At 42.1% G+C, this 17,670-nt stretch overlaps 1 protein-coding gene across 1 annotated transcript in view; it reads right to left on the bottom strand.

Annotated features, from left to right (window-relative positions):
* Positions 1-17,670, bottom strand: part of ITIH5 (inter-alpha-trypsin inhibitor heavy chain 5) — a 78,834-nt gene that overhangs the window by 40,586 nt on the left and 20,578 nt on the right. The window contains exons 3-5 of the mRNA XM_026478732.4: positions 16,915-17,078; positions 15,846-15,947; positions 12,318-12,568 (exon numbers count right to left, since the gene is read on the bottom strand). Of these exons, the coding sequence (XP_026334517.1) occupies positions 12,318-12,568; positions 15,846-15,947; positions 16,915-17,078 (517 nt within the window). The remainder of the gene's footprint in view (positions 1-12,317; positions 12,569-15,845; positions 15,948-16,914; positions 17,079-17,670) is intronic.

Genomic DNA, 17,670 nt, shown 5'->3' with positions numbered 1-17,670 from the left:
ACAGGAGCTGTGACATAATGTGAAGCTACTTTCTATGCCTAAAGAGTGGGTTGATCATCTGTTCCCAGGACCGTGGGTGCTGGGGATAACGGTGACTGGGGGACACGAAACTACGGGTAAGGGGCAACAACTGTACTTAGGGTGTTCTGATTCATGCCAGCCAATGTTATCATCAACCTGAAAAATATACAAAATAGAAAAAGGGACAGGGGATTAAATGTAAGACAATTCAACAGACGAAACTTGGGCAAAAAGGGAAAGAACTACTGCTGTTTATACAGCATCTCACAGTCATTTTGCCTGGGAACATAGACACAGAAGAGAATACTCTCTATGCTTCCATTTACGTATCGCTCACGAGCAAGCACGACTTGTCCACGGGACGCAGAATAATGGTGAAGAATGGTAGCCACCTTTGGGGGGTGAGTACCTACTGGGAGAGGGTACAGGAGTCCTTTGGGGTGGTGAAAAAACTCTATGTCTTGGCCCGGAAGTAGTTGTCTGGGTGTATACGCATGTGAACATTCATCAAGCTGTACACATGAGATTTATACACTTTGTTCTATGTGTACCCCAATTTTTTAAAAACCTAAACTCGTTGGGAGCTGGATGGCAGAACAGAACGAACAGGCATTCCCTAGCACGGAAAGGAACCACGCTCTTTGCCAAACACAGCCTATCTGTTCTTTTCCTTAGGATAAGTCTGTAAGTGTAGGCATTTCTATGGGGATTAGGTGTATTCCGAGTAACTCCAGCTGGCAGAATTAGGACGGGGGTAGAGTTACTGGGAAGCACTCTCTGTGCAGCACCAGTAAGCTCCAGGGACGATGTGTGCGGGGAGAGGCAGCAGTCACAACGCCTCTCACGGCAGGTGTTCAAGCAAACCCCGGATGTGTCGATCACCTGTGGGGATGGTGCAGAGCGGCGCTCTTGACACGGTCTGGGACCAGCAGCAGCAGCAGCAGCCCCTGCGAACTTGCTAGAAACACAAACTCTTAGGCTCACCCAGAAACTCTGAATCAGAAACTCTGGAGGGCGGGACCCAGAAAGCTGTATTTTAATAAGCCTTGCAGGTGACTCTAGTTCCTGGCCAGAGACAATGGTCACGAGGCTTTGGTGTATGTAATTAGGCGGCACTAGGTTATCTCCAATTTTAAAATTCTACGTTAGATTCGACCCTCTTTATACTATCAGCATGTACCTACTCTTCCTTGTTTCAAATCTCTCTCATTGAAATGCTCTTTACAACTCCCCTGAATTAATACCATTCATGGTTGATTGAAAGCACTGAGGATTAAAAAGTATAATTTCTCTCTTCATAATTCATTTGACTGGGCTCTTTGATATAAGTCATGAGAAAGATAGTGTATTATTATTTTGGTTTCCTATTGACCTCTGCTGTTTGCTAGTTCATGATGAAAATTCATGAGATTCCTCTAAATGGGCTTATTTTCTATGCCTAAAGAGTGGGTTGATTCCCACTTTGGTTAAACACCAAGAAGCCTAACTCCTGGGGCTGACTTCCACCCATTAAGTATCAGACAGTCGATGTGACCCAGTGAATTTTCCGCTAACTATCAAAAAGAAAAAAGTTTGCTGGGAAAAATTCCAGAGCAATAACTCCAGAAAATAAAATCCTCTTTTTACTAGAGAAGGAAAAAACCTTTTCATCAACGAGGTTAATCTAGGCTGCCCCAGAGTTACTGACCCCAACATCCCAAACCAGAATAATACTGTTTAGCTTTTCCTGATGTGAACCGTGGCTCATACCGCTGACGGCCACAAAACAGCTCATGAGCACAATGAACTTGATTCGCAGGCCCTCCACAGTCACGGCATGTGTTCTAAACATAATGAAGAGTGCAAGGGAAGAGGCTGGGAGCAGACCAAAAGAGTGAGACTCTGACCTACTTTTCTAATGAGAGCCCACATGTCTTTCCTGCTCTTGGCTTTCTCTCCTCCGTGCCCACTTGGTTAGGGGAAGGAGTGCAGTGCAGTGATTACTCTGAATTGGAGGGAGCTGAATCTCCTGTCATCTTCCCATTTCGATGCAAGCATCCGTGCTCTCGTGCAAGATGACCTTCTGTGGCCCACCAGAGCCTCAAGCGCGTCCTTGGGAAAGTTCGCTAACCGCTCCTTCTCCACCCATTCTTCCCCGCTCCTCAGGCCACCAGCATCCCCAGGAGGCACTCTTCCTGTCTAGAGCCCTGCCTTTTTGAACAAGACGATACATGTTATTCTAGAAGCTGCATAATACCGAAGAAAGTGTGCTCGAAGGTTTGACAGACTCAAAATGACAGACTAATATCTCTGAGCCTCAGTTCCACATCCATTCGACTGGAGTCCATGTCATAGAATCGCTGGCAGAATTAAGTAAGATCACATACATAAGGCACCGAGCATGGGTCTGGCATTTAGAACGTGCTCAATACATACTAGCCCCCAGCCTCTGCCCCTTCTGAAGTAGCTTCTTATGCTCTTTGTCTAGGACGAAAGGCAACTCATGAGAAAAAAAATATATTCTTTGATAACATACAGTTTACATTTTTGCCGTAATAGGTTTCTCCATACAATTGAGAGCTTAGTAAAAATAAAATAATCATTATTTGGAGGAAAAAAGATAAATCATAATAAACATTCATAACAGGGAGTTCAAGAATGTTTATAGAGAGAACAATCTTTATAAAGTATAATGGAGTTGGTAGCTTCCCAAGAGGCCTCTGAAATTATATACAGAATTTTGCATAAAAATATATGCGTGTATTTTTTCTGGACAGAGGGCCCGTACCTTTCCCTAGACTCTCCAAAGAATCTGTATAAGGTTAAGAAGCATGCACAGAAATGCTATTAAATATTCCTCCCGCTGATTCTGTCTTGTAATGACAAAGCACTTCATGTATTTTAGAGAACACATATGTCCTTGGGTTTGTACTGGAAAATGGGTGTTATTCACAAATAAACATTCTCCTCCTAGACAACCACGCAGGGAAAAAGGAAGTCAATTGCTATGTTACGTGTCTAAAGGTGAAAAGATTCAGGAGCAAAGAACCACAGTCAAGGACATCAGCTGGAAGCTATGCCCTTTGGGGTCAACTGACAGAGGGGTTTCCTGCCTCTTTCCTGTGGACCCTGGGTTTGCCGACTGTCAGAGGAAAGCGGCCAACACCTGGTGCTTTTACAAAAGGATTTCCAAACAAACACTGCCTGCTCATTTCCCTTGGAAAAGGGGCTAAATTGCCTACATTTATTTATGTAACCTGCTCACCTGGACCCCAGTGGGGAGATTTCTTCAATATAGGGCAGTCAAAAGTATTGTGAATAATTGGGCAACTACCCTCGGATGGTAGCAATACAGACAAAATTCAAGCAAACTGGCAGGGTATTAAAAGAAAAAGTGAGGAGGAAGGAACGTACGGCATGGTGACTACAGTTAATAAGGCCGAACTGTACATGTGACAATTGCTAAGAGAGTAAATCTTAGGGCGCCTGGGTGGCTCAGTCTGTTAAGCATCTGCCTTTGGCTCAGGTCATGATCTCAGGGTCCTGGGATCGAGTCCCATGTGGGGCTCCACACTCAGTGGGAGAGCCTGCTTCTCCCTCTGCTGCTCCCCCTGCTTGTGCTCACGCTCTCTCTCAAATAAATAAATATAATCTTTAAAAGAAAGAGAGAGAGACAGTACATCTTAAAAGTTCTCATCACAAGAAAAAATTTCCATAGCTGTGTGGTGATGCATGTGAACTAGATTTAGTGTGGTGATCCTTTTGCAACATACACAAATGTAGAATCATCATGCTGTACACCTGAAGCTAATATAATGTTGTGTGTGACTCACACTTCAGTGAAAAATATAGATTGGTGAGGTCTCAGGGGAAAAAGCAGGAAAGTTGGGCAATAAAGATGAGAAGGAAGTTGGTTAAATACCTTCATAAGCCCCATAGTATCATTTTTTTATGGGAAAGGGGTTTTGTCCCCTAGATTGATAATAGGTATTTTAAATACTTTTGGAAAATAACATCATATAGGGGCGCCTGTGTGGGTCAGTCGTTAAGCGTCTGCCTTCGGCTCAGGGCGGGATCCCAGAGTCCTGGAATCAAGCCCCACATCAGGCTCCTCCGCTGGGAGCCTGCTTCTTCCTCTCCCACTCCCCCTGCTTGTGTTCCCTCTGTCGCTGGCTGTCTCTCTGTCAAATAAATAAATAAAATCTTTAAAAAGAAAGAAAGAAAGAAAGAAAGAAAGAAAGAAAGAAAGAAAGAAAGAAAGAAAGGAAGGAAGAAAGAAAGAAAGAAAGAAAGAAAATAACATCATATAGACATGACGGCAACACGTAGCATAAAATACTAATACAAATTGACAGCTCTAAGAGTTCCAATTCAACTCTATCCCTTCATAGTGAAGTGGCACTTGCGCAAATTTCTTAGAAAAGTTGCCCTCTTCACTAGCTACTCAATGCTCTTTCTTCCTAAAATGATACATTCCCGAGCTTCAGCTTTCCCTGTGTGACTGACTTTCCCAGAGAAACTACACATGAACCAAGTCAACTCTCACACATTCTACACAGTTACCCCTAAAAGCATGTGTTATATCCCTTCATGATATTGTTCTGTGCCCATGGAAGACCTTAAATACTAGCTCTCGAAGTATCTGAAACTACCAAATGCAGTGCCCGAGCAGCAGAGGAATCTAAGATCGAGAGATTTCGATTAAATGCCTCTACACTGTCCTCCCGCACGAAGGCGGAACACGGCCCAGTCACTGGGAGAACCTCCATGGCATTTCACAGATTCAACCTGCCAGTGGGTTTTCTTCCGTTATTATTCAAAACTGCCAACTCTACACACCCACCAGATGCCTACTATCAAAAAGACAGAAAATAACATGTGTTGGAGAGGATGTGAAAACCAGAATCCTTGTGCGCTGTGAGTGGGACTGTAAAATGGCACAGCACTATGGAAGACAGTACGGAAGTTCTCCCCAAAATTAAAAATAGAACTACCAGACGATCCAGTAATTCCGCTTTGAGGTATATGCCTAATAAAATTGAAAGCAGGATCTCGAAGATCGTGTACGCCATGTTTATATGAGCGGCACTATTCACAGTAGCAAAGAGTGGGCGCAACCCAAGTGTCCTTCAACAAAACGTGGTCTATGCATACAATGGACTATTTTTCAGCCATGGAAAGGAAGGAAATCCTGTTCTATGCCACAGTATGGCTGACCCTGGAGGGCATTACACTAAGTGAAATAAGCCAGTCACAAAAAGACAAATACGGTGTGATTCCACTTATCTCAAGTACCTAGAGTAGTCAAACTCACAGAGGCAGAAAAGAAAATGCTAGTTGCAAGGGCCTGGAGGGGTGGGGGGTGCGTGGTCAGGGGGCAACAGGGAGCTGTTGTTGACTGGATACAGAGTTTCAGTTTGGGAGGATAAAAAGGTTCTGGAGATTCATTGCACAGCAATGTAAGTAAATGCAACACTGTTCAACTGCACTTAGAACTGGTTAAGATGATTAATTTAACGTTATGTGCTTTTTTACCACAATTAAAAACTTTTTTAATTTTTAAGAATTGCTGCCTCTAAGTTCTTCAAGGGCAGCAGCAACGTCTTAGACACCTTTAGGTTCCAGGCATCTCTCACAGCTGCCAGGAACATGGTGAGAACTCAAGACAAGCTTGTTGAACACTCAACATGGCGGTGACTCAGCACATTGCACACAGCTGGGCAGATGAAGAGGGAGTCTTTCAGGAGAATCCATCTTGAGAGTGTTTTGGTGGGTGTGGCGGATATTCTCAGTGACCCATGTCACATGCCGTGGACACATCTCTGGCTTCAGCCACAGCTATGGTGGACAGTGCCACATGCCCAGACAGCATTCCACCTCATACACCAAACAAACAGCAGGAAAAAAGAAGCGATAGAACGCGGTCTCCCTGAGAAGAGTAGGTTGCTCACCAATGTCCAGTTCAAGAGAGAAGACCACCCTCCTGGGCCCCTCAGAGCCACCCTCCTCACAGCTGGCCCTGACTGAACTACAGCCCATGTCAGAACAAACGAGATAACATGGTTCTCATACAACATTAAAAACAAAACAAAACAAAACAAAACCAAGTAGGGAGCCAAATGATTCATACCTGAATAATTTCTGCACTGAACAATGCTGGAAACCCTCACATAACAACCAGATTATTATTTCCTGGCAAATGTACAGAGGCCAAACAGGGCCATTCCCTTCCAGCTGTAGAGTGGAGACTGGATCTGGGGGAAGAATACAGAACGGCAGGGAGCTGGAACCAGGGGTGAACCATCAGTCACAACACGGTCCCTTAATAGAGCAGAGCTGCCAGATTTAGCAAATAAAAACACAGGATGCCCAGTTAAATCTGAATTTCAGATAAACAACAAAAGATTTTTTTTTAGTGTGAGTATGTGCCAGAGATTACGGATATAACTGTCTATCTGAAATTCAAATTTAACCGAGCATCCTATATTTTATCTGGCAACCCAGGAAAAGGAGATCTATGTATTTGTAACCAGTCTTCTGGAACCAGGTTCTGCCTCCTAATCCCCCCTTCACAACCAAATAAGAGCTATACCCAACATCTGGCAAAATTAACCAACTTAAACCAGGAAAGTGTTGAAAACCTAGTTGCATCCTTTTTTGATTTTTTTTTTCAAGTCCTTTGCCCATATCTTCATTGGATTGTTTATCTTTTTTGGTTGAGTTGTAAGAATTCTTTATATATTCTGGACACCAGATGCTTAGACATACAATTTGCAAATATTTTCCCTATTCTGGAGGTTGTCATTTTAGAATGTATTTTAAGAGCACAAGCTGATACTCTTAAGCTTTCTCCTGTGTTCTTGAGTATAGGATCCCCACCAGATACTGGGAGAAAATGAAGACAGTTATGATGGTCTCCTAGCTCTTGAAACTAAAATTTCCTTTTAATGTCAGGTTAGGGTGACTTCACATGAGTCCATCGGTTTTGACAAAGATGAGGAGTTGAGATTACTTGGGAACTTCAGCTGCGAAGCTTGGAAATAGAGTCAGCAGCCCAGGACTAGAGTTTTAGGGAACAAAGAGGTAGGAATGAAGCTAAATAACACTTGAAAACGGGAAGGCATTCCTCTGGTTTCCATCCCTGATGACTCTAATTTAATTGGCATGGCTAATAGATCTCCAAAAGCTCCCCAGTTGATCCAAATGTGCACTGATGTTCAGAACCCACTGAGCCAGGTCAGGTTGCTGTGTGAAATGGGCAGGATGAAAGTGGACAGTAAGCCAGACTTTGAAAGGCAGGAGCCTCTGCTTTCACTGTGGTCTAGGGAAGAATGAGGAAGAGCAGGAGAGGTCCAGGAAACCATGGCGGGAATCAGGGAAAAGAGAGAAGCTCTTTTGACCCCCAAAATGCACTGAATGATCATGTTTATCTTTTCCAAGGAAGATGGGATACCTAGTTTAAGGGGCTCAAGAATATACTAGAAAGATTACACCAACCCCACTGGGATGGCCTCTTGGTAGTTCTCCATTTCAAGTTCCATCTATGTTGATGAACAGAAGTTGCGTACGGGAAGAGGTTATTTTCCATCAACTGTGTGAGTAATCCTATGCTGGCCTGTATCCAATTGTAAAAACATGTTGGTGGAAAAGAGAAACGATACACATTTTAATAAGGATCAAAAGTATTCCAAGGGTCCTGTGAAAGGGAAAGAGCAATCTTACTTATTTTAGAAGATGTTTCTGTAGGTTCAGATCTTGACATCGTCAATGTCCCTAAAGTCAGCTAGTAAGTTCAAAGTAAGGGTTCCCAACATTTATAGAGCATCAGAATCACCTGGGGTGCTTTAAAAAATACATAAGAACTAGGAGATCAGTAAGGGAAGAAAGGGATAAAGAAAGGGGGGCTAATCAGAAGGGGAATGAAGCATGAGAGACTATGGACTCTGAGAAACAAACTGAGGGCTTCAGAGGGGAGGGGGATGGGTGAATGGGATAGGCTGGTGATGGGTAGTAAGGAGGGCACGTATTGCATGGTGCACTGGATGTTATACACAACTAATGAATCTTCGAGCTTTACATCGGAAACCGGGGATGTACTGTATGGTGACTAACATAATATAATAAAAATACATTAAAAAATACAAATATCTGAAGAGACACAGCACATGGATTAGTGGCTGCCTGGGGCTTGGGTGGGAACAGGGAGTGACTGCAAAGAGATACAAGGATCTTTTGGGTGATAGAAATGTTCTAAAACTAGATTGTGGTGATGACTGTACAACTCTGCAAATTTACTAAAAATCAATGAATTATACACTTAAAATGAGAAAATTTTATGCTATGTAAACTAAACCTCAAAAAAACCTGCTTTTTTTTTAAAAAAAAAAAGCAAAGAATATAAAAGGGAAACTATGAAGGTCATAGAACCATACCTATTTAGTGATAGAAAAATACGCACCATTATTCTTTAGCTTTGCAACAAAATAAACATGTCAAAAGCACTCATATATTTTTTGGTTTCTCATATAAATTCATAAGAGAGACACACCCAAAAAACAGCTTCCTAGGGCTTACCCTGAGAAATTCTCATTCGAGTGTTTGAGGTGGGACTCAGGCATCTGTACCTTTTTTTTTTTTAATCTCTCCAGGTGACTCAAGGGATAGCTGGGTTTGAGTGTCATTCATGTAAAGCAAAAGGGGATAAAACAGGCAAGGCACCTTATTTCTTACTTTATCTCATTCTATTTTATTCTCAGCTCTCAGGGATCTGATCATAAATAAACATTTTCTGCCAAAAACAACTTGGAATCATGGAAAGGGCAGTAATTTATTTGCCCTGGAACATCAGGAAGCTCAAGATTTTAACACAGAAAGTGAAATAACCAGCCTTGAACCAACCACATACCTAGAATATCTATCTTGGCATACACCTTCAGAAGCTCACGCGTCCCATGATGTTCCAGGAGAGGCTTAGTTTCAGACACTCTATCCCACTGAGCTCATAACTCACCAAAATGTTTTAGAGGGGAGAGGAACTGGGGGGGGGGAGGACAAAAGAGAGAGGGAATCTTGTGTTTCACTGGAAACCAATTTATATATTGTTTAGATTTCGAACCATGTACGTGAGTTAAATATTTTAGTAATCCAGTAAGTATAAAGCTTTGACTTCTAAATTACACCTCACAGAAGTAGCTTTTACACTGGGAAGGAGCCCATGGCTTTATGCTGCAATGGTTCAGGGCCCGATCCCGATATACCAGACAACTACACGATCAAAAGCAGGCTCTTTGCTTTGAGCCTTTCTTTTCGTTCTTACACAACTAGGGAGAGACATGGAATGTGAACTCACACCCTTGGGATTTTACAATCTTCTATGTACTCAGTTCAGTGGGTAAAAGCATTAAGTTGGAGTCAGATAGCTCTGTGCTCAGATTCTGTTTCTAACAATAATTAAATATGAGTCCTTGTTCCTAGTACTTAAACTCTGCAAACCTTAGCTTCTTCACAAATACAGCGGGGATAAAAAGAGGGCTGTTACAAAGACTGAATGAGATACAGTACAGCAAGTGCTGAGTCTAGTACCGAGCACACAGTAATCCCAATCCAGAAGCGCATCCCTAAGGATGCTAATGGGTCCAGCGGTCAGAGATTTGTTTTGAGAAATTCCAGAAGTCTGATCTCTTAGCAGCAGCCAGATCTAGGAGAGGAATGTACTGGCATAGGTCCACATTCACACAATTACAGCTCATGTTCTGGTGCAAGCCCGATTCTGGTTTGATCTCTACCCTGGTTTCTTTTGGTGGCACGCAATAGTGTCCAGACAAACATCACAACCTCCTGTGCCTCTCGATGCTGGGGCTGCCATTTTGCAGGGAGAGTAACAGCTGAGCGCTGAAGGACAGCAATGAGCAGCCGAAAGGGAATCGGTCCACTGCACCTGGCTTGGATACACACTTGTGAAATCTCCATGCTTTGGAAGGCAGTATATCTGCTTTGGTACAAAAAGCTAGGAAAACAACTTTCTTAAAAATAAACACATCCCACGAGATCAATGGTCTGGAAAAATTCCTCTGAGATTCTCACAGGCCCAGAATACAAACAGTAAACAACTTTTCAGCTAACAATCATTAATTCATACAGCCTCCAAATATAACACACACACACACACCACAACTCATACACATACATCCCTGAAGAGTCACGGTGGTTCTGAAAATGAGGCAAAGTGTACCCATTACGTTACCGCAGCAGGACCACCTGAGTCATCTCCCACAGCTGAGTGCCTCCCCACGTAGCTGAGCCCCCATCCCAGACACGTGGCCACAGCAGCCCTGCCCTCTCGGAGATCCCAAAAACTCGTAGGGAATCTTCTTCCTCCTGAAAACATCCCTCCTTCACACGGCTGTACATAGGAGAATTTCCCTAGAGATTATGATTAGGAAGAAATGAAATGCTGAAACATCCTTTGTTATTAGTTTGGGTGTGTATTTCTTTTTCTTTCCTAATTTGCAAGCACGTAATTAGCTATCTACTGTTTAAAAGGCATTGTGTTAAATACCGTAAGGAGACAAAGTAATCGGACACAGAAGTGCCTTCCCAATCACTTAGGCTCTAATAGGGGAGATAAGATTTGCACAAGAAAAGTCAATATAAGGTGATAAATATTAATAATGATAAGACTTCGTTAGTAAGCCCTTACTCTGAGCCGGGCATTTCACATGCACACACACTTCCCAATTACCCTCTGAAAGAGTTACTGTCCCCTCAGTGCAAGCTGAGTCTTCCAAGGCCTAGGTCATTTTTTCCAGGGTTCTAACTAAGAGCGGAAATAAAATGCATGAACCAGACACACGGTGGCCTCTAGGACGTAAGAATGGTGTGTTGTATCTCTCACCATTTCTAAAAGTCAGGTGTTATACGCAAGTAATAAATCATGGAACTTTACATCAAAAAATAAATAAATAAATAAAATTTTAAAAAGACAGATACCTTGATGATATTTTTAATTTTTCAATGTGATCTAGATTGAGAGTATCAATCTCAGTGTTGGGAATGACCACATAACAAAAGACCTGAGTCCCCCACAGCACCAGGACACACTCCAGTCTGTGAGACGAAACGCCTTGTCCCGTGGACAGTCACGAACGGAACTGCGTGCGGGCGAGAGGAAAGCACGTCTTCCGCACGGCTCAATCTTCCGCTCACCAGCCCTGGGTCCTGACTATTTTCACATTATCTTAAATAACAGCGTTCTCCTTTCCCCCTCTTCAAGTCATGTCTCTACTCTACTCTCAGTCTCATTCCTAAATATTCTCGGCCAAGCAGCCTTCTTGGGATCCTCCAGACTCTCCTTGTGGCCACAAGGGCTGAATTCAGATTCTGCAAATTCACTTCTGCTCAGCCGTCCCCGGACCTCAATGTCACAGATACCCGAAATCGAGAGATTCTAATCCTGGTGCAACTTTCTGACCCATCTGTCTCAGTCTCCTTAGGGTGAGGCCCAACACCCATGAACATTTCATATAAATTATCAGCTGAAATTAATATAGTAATTAAGAGTAGATTGTATGGAATTTATCATTACCATTGCAACAGAGTGAGATTTAAAAAATCAGAATTTGAGAAAAACCTAAACAGTGGTCCTGGTAATAAACCAAAATGTCCCCACCCTCAATCAAATGTACAGTACACAGCTTTCACCATTTAATTTTAGAAAGAGTCTCACATCATTGAAATGTGTATGTTAGTGTTAAATGTTTAGTGTTTCAAAACTGGATTTTTAGAAAAATAACCCTGTAATCCCTCACCTCCTTGTATAAAAGCATTATTTTATAGACCTTTCTAATCTTTCGTCAACGTCACATTTAACAAACAACATACTTAACATTACAGAGTGTCTACAAGAGTGGCTTTTCCCCCCCATCACATGCTGCATTGTTTTCATAACCATATTTTACTAATCACGTTTGTGTGGCTGAATATTTAGGAAGACAGAACGTTTTTGTTACTACAAATGTTACCAAACAGGGTCCCGTGTGTAACATTCCCAATATTTTAGATGCCTCACCTGGATTAGATGTCCAGAAGTAAGATTAGTATGTCAAATGATTTAAACATCTCTAAATCTTCGGATAGAACCAGCTTTTAAAAAAAAAAAAACAAAAACAGTACAGAGCACTGCCTTTGTTGTGTTGCTATCTTTTAGATTCTCGCAACTCTCAGAGCCTTTGTTGAAGGGGTGCCATCTGTTTTATAGATTTCTCTAAAGCCAACGCCCCGCTCTGAGTTAGCACAGGACACCCGGCGATCGCACTCACCTTCCCCTCTCCCGCTGCCCTTCTGCCTGCTGTGCTGTAAGGGCAGCACCTCCAGTGACTCGATGCCAGACCTCTCCAGAATGTTCACTTCCACCATCAGCCTCCCCACCAGCTGCTGGGGCCGCACGCTGATAATGTGCTCATACTTCCCCAGCCGCCTCTGTAAGAGCTCTTCATAACTGAGGAGGAAGGCAGCTTTGTCCTTGCTGGGAATCACAACAGAGGCTCTGAACATATCAGTCCCCTTCTCCCTGTAAGGAAAAGAAAAGGGAATACAGGGTCGGTCAGAGAAAGCCAAGTTCCCTCAAATCCCCTCAGGGCCCTGGCCACTCTCTCAAGAGAGTCCTCAGAAGAAAAACTTCGCGTTAGTATTGGGAAGAGAAGCAAAGGCCTGCACTACAGGAAGGTTACAAAGTTTCAAGGAATACCGAAGAGTACAGAATTCAAAGACTGCTGAACTTTCCTGCCTCTCCCTGAGTCAGGCTTGAGGGGGCCAATGGGAAAGGGAATATTGAAATAGGTGAACTACTGGAAAAGAGAGTTTTGGGGTCAAGATATGAATTGCATTCTTCTCTTTACAGGAACGGCCAAATGAGCCTGACATCTGATGTAACTTTAAAATGGCTAATATATTGGGTTTTTACACTTGGTAAAGTTTGGTGGACGTGCCTGGGGTAAGGATAAAGAATAAAGGATTGCAAAGAATATAAAAATACAAGCCATTCCAAATGTTTCAGTGCTTGGAGTGAAGGTTCTCTGATTCAAGATGGTAGACAGACCATAAAAGGGATGGTAAAGGATTAAACCAAAGGAATGAGTGGTAGAGGCAACCATCAGTGGGTACGGCACTTCAAAACATTTCTGGAAGATGGGGAATTCAGTAGAGCAAGAACTCTGCAGCTCAGACTGTGTAGGAAGGGACTGCAGTGAAGGATCAAGATGCAGATCATCTACAGAATGTCAGAGAGATGGCAGGCTCTGGCTCAGCATGAGATGTGAGTGGGAAGGGCATCAAATACAGGAAGGAGACCTCCATGTCCCTATATGAATGAGTAACTAAGATGACAGGCTTCCTACACTCCTCTTTCCCAGAGCTAAAAGAGACACAACTATTAAGATGGAAAAGCTTCACTAAAAGCTGGGAAGAATGACTGAAAAAAGACTAACACTTAAACCCATTATTGTAAACTCTCAAAACATCAGGTAGAGGAAACACAGAAAAAGAGTGGTGTTAGTCCACACCAGATGCATCATCAGCAATGCCAGATCTTATAAGACACTGGGGGCAATGTCTTCAAAGTTGAGATGATAAATTATTCTCAATCTTAAACTCTATATACAGTCAAAATATTAATCAAGGTCTCAGAAAGTTTGCCTCTCATACATCCATTCTGAGGAAATTACTTCAGAATATACTCCAGCAAAGTGAAAATGAAAAAAGAAAGAGGAAGATATGGAATGTAAGGAGTAATAAAAGCAACCCAGAAGAAAATGAAAAGAAATCCCAGGGTAAACATTGATGACAAGGCTGCAAAGTGATGACAGTATTCCATGGACCTGGAGACACCATTCTTCCATGATTGACAGCTCTAAAATCAGGATGTGCCTCCCAATCAGTGATGCCTTCCAACTGCTGTTGGCAATAACATGGATATCATTGCTTGCAGAAAAACTCGGTCATTGCTTTCATTTAGTCACCATTTCAAAAGAGTTATGTGTCTTGCTAGATGTTAATAGTGACAATTTAAGTTTTATCTCATAAGAAAAAAGAAAGACAATTAAAAACTCCAGGAAAAACAAATGTATATGTTGTGATCTAACTGAACTCAACTGTGGCATAATGATGAACAAGTCATGAATTGTAATGAAACATAATCCTCATAAAACTCATCTGATAAAGACCACTTGGGATCCACCTGCAGTCCAACAAAATTAGGTTTTAATAAACTGCTGCAGTAAAGGAGACTACACAGCAAAGGCATCATGGAGAATCTGGCCAAACAAAGGAGGACACAAGGTAATATCACAGGATTGGGGGAAAAAGTGGAGTGTAGATAAGGTCAAACGAACCAGTGTTTGGAGGCTCGAAAAAAAGCAGGGCTGTGTGTAAAGTGGTTAGCATCAGCCTGGACTGAGAAGCAAACTCGAGGTTCTCTGTTCTTACGAACTACAAAGTTAAGATACATGTGGACTGGGGCGCCTGGGTAGCGCAGTCGTTAAAGCGTCTGCCTTCGGCTCAGGGCGTGATCCTGGTGATCTGGGATCGAGTCCCACATCAGGCTCTTCCGCTGTGGGCCTGCTTCTTCCTCTCCCACTCCCCCTGCTGTGTTCCCTCTCTCGCTGGCTGTCTCTCTGTCACATAAATAAATAAAATCTTTAAAAAAAAAAAAAAAAAAAAAAAAGATACATGTGGACTTTTGTGTCCAACAATGCCTTATCTGAAGCTGTGGACCTTGGCTGCTTTTTGCATCAAAGTAAACCCATGACTCACATCTTCCAGGCAAGAGTGAGATGTTCCATTCTCGCTAATAGGATTTCCAACAGCAAAGTTTCTGACAGTCTATGATTTTAAAGAACAAGCGTTCTCAAAACTAAATCCTTTTTTTTAACGAACAAAAACAGGTTCACAAGTTCACACCAACTGATCTGGATACCAAGATCATTTTTCTTCAAAGGGAACAGATCACTTTTCTTCAAATGGGCTAGTAGAGAGGGAAACAGAATCTTAGTATACCAAGTGACTCTGCAGTTAATGCCATTTATGTAATCGATAAACTCAAATACCGGTTATTGGTTTTCAATGTTTAGATTCAAGTTATAGACAAAACAAAGAAAATACATATCATTACAGATCAGAATTTAGATGTTGGTAATTCTGACAGTGCAAAAGTCAATGATCATGTAGAAAAAGATGGGCACTGGAAATGGGAAAGGGAAGGTTGGGTTTCAGTGAAGGAGAGGAAATTATCATTTAAGATAGTACGGCTAGTCTAAGATGGTGTAACACGGCTTACATCGATGGAAGAAGAGATAAGAATATAAAACTGTGGAATGCAGATGGAAGGTGGGAGTGTTATACATATGCTAAATCCTCTTCCATCACCGCAGAGAATCAACAGATAGTGTCTGATGTTCACCATGAAATTTTTAAAAAACTAGAGTACTGTAAGTTTCAGAGTTAGGGAGGTCACTGCAAAAAGAAACTACAGAAATATTAGAAGTGGATGTTTCTAGGAAGTGAGACCCGGGGAATGGGGATGGTAAAATGTTCCTTTTTATTATAAACCCTTTCCTGCTATATTGTTCACTATATATAGTGAATTGAATATATATATATTCAATTACTTGAATATATTGTAATATATACAATATATTCAATTGAATATATATATTCAATTACTTACTATATGATAACAATAAAAAGCAGATAAATCCTTGAAGGAAGGGAAGAGTTTGGGTAGGCAAAGGAAGAGGAAATGTGGCCCTTTGCTGAAGTGGATTTTAATTCCTTAACTCAGTGGCACTTACCCATTATCTTCTGAGGTTTTATTCCTTTTCTCTTTTACTTTATCACCATTTTTCTTTTCTCTCCCTGTAATTTCTCCCTGATACACCTTGTCTCCAATGAGCCTGAAACACAAGAGACAGCTGTGTTACCAACTTGCAGTTCCAAGACAAATTCAAACGTGGCTCTCATAACCATGACAACCCTAGAAAATATTTTTATGTGACTCTTGGATATCCAGAAAGAAAGCATTCCAGACCAAGGCACTACTCTGGAATCATTCATTTCATTCTAGGGCAATTTTCAACAGGTCTAAATAGTCAGGCCTGACCCATGGTGCCTCTGGGATTCTCCAGGAGGAAACCAGATCTGCCCAAACAAATTTCCATGAAGATTCACCAGCTTGAATCTCACCCAGACCCAAAACAAAACCCCCAAATCCACCCTACTTTGCATGTCTTTACCTCCTAGTTCAGAATAGAAGAAAAAATACAGTTTACCTCATATATCATAGGGATCACACTATCTCATCATTGAGATCTCACTTAAACACTGCCTCTTCTGAGCCACCTCCCTGATTTCTCCCTGCCTAGACAAGCCCCTCTCGGTCTTCCTTGCCATCTTGAAGCACTTGCTGTGCTCTGAAATGATCTCATCTATTGATTTGTTTACTCACTTATTATTTCTCCCCACTGCAATTTCTGCAGCCAAACAACACTGTCTTTTTCATAGAAGTATACTGATCACTTTGAGGTGCTTCTGGCCCAGAGTGGGCACTCATTTGTGGAGGGAAGGAGAGAAAGACAGGAAAAAAAGGAGAATCGAAGGCAAGAGAAGACAGGAACAGAATAAAAGAAGAGATTGTGAAAAGGAGGGAAGGAAGAAGAAGGGATGGAAGGGAGAGAGAAAGGAAAGAAGGAAGGTAGAGAAGGGAGGAGAACGGGAAGGAGGGAGTCAATCTTCTGAGCCACATGCCATCTGCTGGGAGAAATTCTCGTGCCCAAAGGCTGTGGAGCTCACATCCTCTCAGGCTCACCCTGGCCACCCCACACACATCTCCATTCCAGGGTCTCTGACCAGAGTGCTGCTTACATAGTGAAGTTGGTGATGAAAGCTGCAGCTGGAATCTGCATCTGAAACTCAATTTCTTGGTCCTCGGAAGCTCTATTCAGCATTCTACAGGAAACCGTAGTGAAGGCATAACGAGAAATAATGGTAGACTTCACTGAGAATTCCGTCATCAAGGGTTTGGTTTTCTGTTGGAATTAAAACATGCGGTATTTTCAGGGAAGTGTGAAAGTGGGAATCAACCATTCTGGGGTAGGTGTGAGGCTCTGTTTTCATCAGAGAAATAATCTTCAACTTGGGAGACTTTGACATGTGATTCCTTTCGTCTTTCTTTGTCTGGTCCTGGCTTTCCCACTCACCACTCTCTCCACTCGTAAAACAACTGTGGTTAGACAACCAGCTCATGAGACAGAAGCGCATCTTCTAACCTAACTTTAACAAATGGACACAGTTAAGATTTCCTATTTAACAGAGAATACACACTGTTGAAGAAGTTTAATGAGGTACCAGAATTTTAGAAGTGAAGTATGTGAGGTCTGTAATGCTTTTCTGTTATAAATTTTTAGATCACACTTACAGGGTCATGAATCGATGAACACATCAGGGTATACCTAAAGAAATTCTCATATTTTCAAATTTAATTCAATATCCACTTAGAGAAACTAGATTCCAGAGCTTTCCCATGGAGACTACAATCACATTACTGGAAAGTGGGGATCGATACTGAGCTCAAGACAGTATTTCCAGAAAAAGGAAAGTGTATGCTAATTAAATTTATCC

Source organism: Ursus arctos, unplaced genomic scaffold (genome assembly GCF_023065955.2).
Source record: "Ursus arctos isolate Adak ecotype North America unplaced genomic scaffold, UrsArc2.0 scaffold_30, whole genome shotgun sequence".
Classification (NCBI taxonomy): domain Eukaryota; kingdom Metazoa; phylum Chordata; class Mammalia; order Carnivora; family Ursidae; genus Ursus; species Ursus arctos.
Note: the sequence above shows the minus strand (reverse complement) of the source record. Positions and strands in the feature narration are given on the sequence as shown.